General features: G+C 37.4%; 1 protein-coding gene across 2 annotated transcripts; it reads left to right on the top strand.

Annotated features, from left to right (window-relative positions):
- Window positions 1–473: 473 nt before the first annotated feature.
- SOSTDC1 (sclerostin domain containing 1) lies at window positions 474–4,755 on the top strand. Of its 2 annotated transcripts, XM_081146662.1 has the most exons (3): window positions 755–891; window positions 1,234–1,264; window positions 3,325–4,755. In XM_081146662.1, exons 1-3 carry the CDS (start codon window positions 850–852, stop codon window positions 3,738–3,740), a joined length of 489 nt encoding a protein of 162 aa, XP_081002788.1. In that variant the 5' UTR covers window positions 755–849; the 3' UTR covers window positions 3,741–4,755. The 2 variants fall into 2 exon arrangements, with proteins under 2 accessions (XP_081002787.1, XP_081002788.1); XM_081146661.1 differs by lacking the exon at window positions 1,234–1,264 and having other exon boundaries at window positions 474–891.
- The last annotated feature ends 1,593 nt before the right edge of the window (window positions 4,756–6,348 follow it).

The following is a 6,348-nucleotide window of genomic DNA, read 5'->3' as shown; positions in this document are numbered from 1 at the left end:
CAGCAGTTCATGCAGATCAAAGCTGCATTATTTAAGTGTGTCCAGGGGGCAGATTCTAGCTCTGTGCCTTACACTTTAAAGAAAAAACATATACTGGTGTGCTTCCTGAGAAACAAAATATGTTAGCTAAAATAGGTGCTTTGTGCAAGTCCTACAATATTTAAACTCACTTTAATTCCTCCTATTATCTAGGACAAATCCCCTTCCCACCCTCAATATTCTAAAACCTTAGGGGAGTACAGAACAACTGTGCAAATGTAAATTTTTTCAAATGAGCAGAGCATGTTTTCGTTGAAATTAAACCCGAACGTGAACTACATTCAGGGAAGGAAATGGCAGGGAGAAGGAGGGAAGGCGTCTGTAGCTGCTATAGAATGTGCCTGGCTGCTTCAGCTCACAGACAACTGATGAAGTCCAACTCTGAAATCCCAGGCAATTTGTATACCAAGCTCCTCCTTTTCTGAAGTCTTCTCTTCCATTGGTAAAATTCTCCTGCAGGGTCATGTAGGGATCCCACCCCTTCTCTGTGTTTTCACTCTGAAGCTCTACACAACTTTACACCTGAATGAACGCCAAACCTCAGGGATATATAAAGGGAACCTGGAGGAGGAATTTCACAGTTACAGTGCAGAAGCAGAGGGAAAGGAATTAAGCAGCTCTCCAGCCAAGCAAATCCTCTACTCACCATGCTTCCTCCTGCCATTCATTTCTCTCTCATTCCCCTCGCTTGCATCCTAATGAAAAGCTGTTTGGCTTTTAAAAATGATGCCACAGAAATCCTTTATTCACATGTGGTTAAACCTGTTCCAGCATACCCCAGCAGCAACAGCTCGATGAATCAAGCCAGAAATGGAGGCAGGCACTTCAGTAACGCTGGACTGGATCGGAACAGTAAGTGTGATTTACTTATGTGGATTTTGTCTTTTCTTCTTGGGTAGCATTTAGCGCACATTCCTGTAGAACTGTTTCACTGCTAACTAACCTGAACTGTATATATTTTGATAGATAATCTGGGAATAATTTGCTGCATGTGTAGATAGGCATTCTTTCTGTAAAGTTAACCCAACTAAAACAGTGATTTGATAACGCAGGCACAGACTTGAGTCTGATCAAACATCCAAAGGGAAAATGTTTCCAGGAATTAAACTGTTGCTTCTTTATGCACATGCACATTGAGAATTTTTAAAAAGTGTTGTTTTAGATGAAATTCAGGTTGTTTTCTGTTTATTTCAGGCCATGTGCAATTCTGATAAAGTACATGAAGGTAACTAATCAAAGTATGTATAAGAAATCACAAGGGGGGGAAAGACACTTTCAAGGGGAAAAAAATTGCTCACCATGAATGTCTAAAGTATGTCTAGGGAAATAGTTGAAAGTTTTGATGATGAGGGATAAAAGTAAAAATGTTGGAGAATCATATTTTCCTGAGATGATTTATTTACCAGATCAAAATTTAGGTAATTGTTACATTTCTGTGGAAGACTGGAGAAACTCTTAAAACTTTAGAGATTTAAAATAATAACAATACAATAATACATTATCCAGGGAGCATTTTTCTGTGTGCTTAATTGGCACACTGACTGACCACTACTTAGAGGGATTTAAATTTCTTTCCCTAACTTTTGCTTCACTTCTTTCTTTTAGAAGAGCTCACATGCTAATAATCAGGTTTTAAGAGAGACCCAGAGAAACAGTGTGCACAGGAAACCTTACAGCTCCGTTGCTCCTCCCCCTCAACTCCATTCAGCTGTGAAAAGTAGTTTCGACCTCTGAAAAGTCAAAGCACATATGACTGCAAACGTCTAAAAAAAACCCAAGGTGTTCTTTCATGCAGATGGATGCTTCTGCGTAACACAGGAGACATCTGATTATAGTAGATTGCTGAGCAATGTGGTGGGTATTCATTGTCTGAACTGTCACTGTGAAAATGCGGGATATATGGACAGGAACAAAAAGCTAGCCGGTCAGAGTCATCTCCGGCTGCTTCCAGGTGCATTCCCAAGGCAGCTGCAGGAAGGTGAGCTGGAATCAGGCGGCAGGAGCGCACACTGGCCGGCCAGCTATCTTACCCTTTAACTTTAATCCCGCGCTCTATAGCTACGTGTATGTATGCATCTATACATACATTTTCCACAATGATCACAGCCCCTTAGGCTATACCTCTCACCTCAGAAATACTGGGGCACAGAATGAAGTAAAATTCCTAATTCAATACCTATTTCAAATTAGCCTTCGCCATTCCATGTAAGGCCATTGCAACGTCCTGGATCATTTTTAAAGTTTTAAATGTCGGCAGTTACACTTTTAAGCATTTTTTTTTCTGGTTAACAAGCCTTGCTTTCTTTTCAAGCTTATTACAGGCAATTTTCCTCATGTTTAGATAACCAAGCAATGGAAAGGAAAACTCAACTATTTCAAGATTAATTTTTGCTTTAATTACATAAACCATGTAACAAGAAACAGCCAATTAGAGAACATGCTTATTAAATTCAAATAACTGAACAAAAAGTTTGCCATGACCAATATTCAGGAAATGAACACCATGGTTCCTTTTGCAGTTGTAAATCAGACATGTTAGGCATTTTTCTGCCATAAAATTCATGGAAATGTAGCCAAGTTGTTATGGCAACCATACGTTCCTGATTTAGGCGCGTTTATATCCTTTAACTTTTGAATTGTAGTGACATTTTGCATTTTAAACATTTTAATATGTGTTTTTAAAAGATAACTTGGGAATTTATGTTTAAAATGTAGTTATTAAGTTTGATATGCAAAATGTCAGACTGTCCACATATGTATTTATGATTCTTTGCAGCTAAATTTTATTGAAACAAAATATTACAGAGATCATATGCATGTACACAGTATTTAAATACTTTCCACATTTTCTCAATAGATTTAAAAAAACTAATGAAATAAAAGCAATTGCAGACATTAACAAATATGATTTGTGAGAAAAAGAACATTAAAATACACTCTTTTTCACACATAAGTGTAAGAGCTGCTTAAACCATTTTGGGGAGTGAGACTAAGAAAATGGGATTTTCAAATACTCGAGTAAGCAATTAGCTAATGTTATATATGGGGGAAAAAATAAGGCCTACTTTACTTTATTCCAAAAAATTATGGTCATGTAAACTGACACTTTTCATGAAAATGTCTCTACCACCATGCAGGCATATTTTTGCACTGTGGAAATAAAATAGATGTTCCCTTTCTATTTGGCAATTCGTTATCATTTGCATAACACTGCCATTGCAGATTACTTTTAAGAAATGTCTATTTGCTTATGCCTCTGTACCGTTTCTTTTCTGTTTCCTGCAGCTCGGGTTCAAGTGGGTTGCCGGGAACTGCGTTCCACCAAGTACATCTCTGATGGCCAGTGCACCAGCATCAGCCCTCTGAAGGAGCTGGTGTGCGCTGGCGAGTGCTTGCCCCTGCCGCTGCTCCCCAACTGGATCGGAGGAGGCTATGGAACCAAGTACTGGAGCAGGAGGAGCTCCCAGGAGTGGCGGTGTGTCAACGACAAAACGCGCACCCAGAGAATCCAGCTGCAATGCCAAGATGGCAGCACGCGCACCTACAAAATCACCGTGGTCACCGCCTGCAAGTGCAAGAGGTACACTCGGCAGCACAACGAGTCCAGCCATAACTTCGAGAGCATGTCGCCTGCAGAGCCAGCCCAACATCACAGAGAGCGGAAGAGAGCCAGCAAGCCCAGCAAGCACAGCATGAGTTAGAACTCAGACTCTCGAAATGGACTGACTGGTAACCATCTGCTTTACAGATTTGATTGCTTGGAAGACTCAAGTCTGCCATTGCTATTTTCTTACTTGAAAATATATGCTTTCTGCTTTGATCAAACCCAGCAAGCTGTCCTAAATATCAGGACCTTCTTTGGGAATAGCCTTTCCTTTATGAGTTTTTCAAAATGTACATCTATCCATGAGTGCAATTGGTATTTAAACTCCATGCATCCTGTAGTTTTAATTCCCTATGGTTCCTGAAAGACTGGTGATGCTATATACATACTATATATTGAATACTTTTTAAACAGAAAGGGGCTTCTCATTTACCCTTTACTCCCCAACCCATCCCCCACTCCCAGCAAAGCCCCTCCAAAACTGAGAAGTTTAAAAAAAAAATTGTTGCCTTGAATCTTTACAAAAACTTCAGAACCATGCTTTTTAAAAAAATTTTTTGGCAGTCTTTATGGAACAGTTCAGCAGCCATGAGTGATCTTCCTTTGAAAGAGTGAAAGACCTTGTGACACTTCACTTCAAAAATAAGCCCTGTAGCTTTTTACAGTCTCATAGTATGAAATTATACCCTGCATGCTGACCCTCGCTTGGAATGGAATGCCAGAAATGCATGGCAGCAGCTAATAAGTAAAGTTGATTAACTATTTATTTGTCAATGTTATTATTTAATGAGCTTTCACATGTGATCTTTTTCAACATGTAATTTTTTTATGTTATGAAGCTTTTTCATGTACCTAAATATTTTCCTGTATGATTTGTGATTGATCTAGAAATATGATGAATACATGTAGATATGTAAAATAAACATTTTAGTCTTCTTATTACATATATACTTCATCATGAATTTTATCAATAGTATGGATCTTTTCAAATCAGTAAGATGCTTTGTAAAGCTAAAATAGGAAATACTTTGTTTAATCTGTGCAATCAGAAACCAATTTGACCTTCAATTCCATCAGTTTCTTTTAACAAAAATAAACACTGCTAAAAGTTATTGTCCTTGTATAAGAATGTACACATTTACGAAAATTACAAAATGTGTCAGAGTAATTGATATGTTTGATAAGGAACATTCAAGTTTTGACAGAAAGCTCTGCAGTAAGAGAGAAGAGAGGGAAAGGGAGGCCATCTTTTTAAAAAAATATATTTTTACTGATTTTTAGAGAGAGAGGAGGGAGAGGGAAAGAGAAAGAGAAAGATCAATGGGAAAGCAGAACATCTACCGGCAGCCTCCTGAATGCCCCATACCAGGGATCAAGCCCTCAACCCGGGCATGTGCCCTGGCCGGGAATGGAACCAGCAACCTCTTGGTGCATGGGCAGGAGATCATCTGTTCATTAAATGGAGTGATTTAAATAGCTGGGTGGCAATCTAGCAATGAGTTGTAATAAGAATATCATAGCTATATATTCCTAGGGATGCCAAGTCTGCTGCCCATTATAATCACTTAGGGGAGATATTATAAAACCCAATGCCCACACCGCTATCCAAAATGCATCATAAATTCTGGGGGTAGAACTCAGATATTGGCAGTTTTTAAAGTTTCCCAGGTGATTCCACTGTGCAGCTATGTTTGAGAAATTGTGAAGAAATCATGGTCATATGTTGAAGAACTTTGAATACTATAGCATAGCCCGCAAACCAAAAAATAAGCCAAAATATAAACAAAGAAAACAAAAACTAATTTTTCAAGTTTGACATGTTATTTAAGCAACATAATCACAGTCTTGAACCAGATTTTACAGGTAAATGACATGTGTCAATTCAATCAAATGATCAGTCCCATCACTCCAAAGGAAGAAAACCAAAGAGGCTTGGCTATGTATTGATAAGAACTTCTGGGTTTCCCATTTTGGATCCTGAGCATGAAGGAGTCCTTAGCACATTTTTGTAGTAGATTGTTCTTTTTGTAAGTATGAGTCTAAAACTCACATGTATATTACCTATAGCATACTAAGCTAAATAAGGACATTAATATTGTCTCTTCCCTATGAGAGGTAGGAGAGTCTCAACATATATACAAATAAGAAAACAGCTATAAGTTTTATAATATGCTAACTATTTGTATCATCAAATAAAATAACAATTCATAGTGCACTAAGTTCACTATTGATTTATCTTCCAATCTTAATAACTAAGATCTTAAACTATTTCATATTATATCATCATATTAACACATGGGTGATTCATGATAATTACATCATAGGTTGAATATACCAAAAATATATTGTTTCATATGTCTATGTTACTTTTCACCATTGCTCAATAAAGGATATTTAACATAACATAGAAAACTAGACACTTCAGCCATTTATTCCTTCTCAATAAGATATCACCTTCTATAGAAACCCTTAGAGATGACCTCAAAAATTAGTGTGTCCTAAGATCTGAGGCATAAAAAGGACTTGACAAAGGTATTTCACAATCAAGAAGACTGTTGTTGCCTTTTACTAATCAAACATTAAAATGACGGTTTTAGTGATAATAAAATGCTAAAATCATAACTAACTTGATTGTTAATAGAGTGTTAATATATGAATGTACTGGAAAAATGAAAAGGAATAAAGGAAGCTTATAAATAAGACCT

This window comes from Miniopterus schreibersii (genome assembly GCF_964146895.1).
Source record: "Miniopterus schreibersii genome assembly, chromosome: 9".
Lineage (NCBI taxonomy): Eukaryota > Metazoa > Chordata > Mammalia > Chiroptera > Miniopteridae > Miniopterus > Miniopterus schreibersii.
Note: the sequence above shows the minus strand (reverse complement) of the source record. Positions and strands in the feature narration are given on the sequence as shown.

Coding starts and splice junctions, on each gene's coding strand:
- SOSTDC1 (XM_081146661.1), top strand. CDS start 687: ATGCTTCCTCCTGCCATTCATTTCTCTCTCATTCCCCTCGCTTGCATC. Junction 892..3,324: donor CGCTGGACTGGATCGGAACA/GTAAGTGTGATT, acceptor TGTTTCCTGCAG/CTCGGGTTCAAGTGGGTTGC.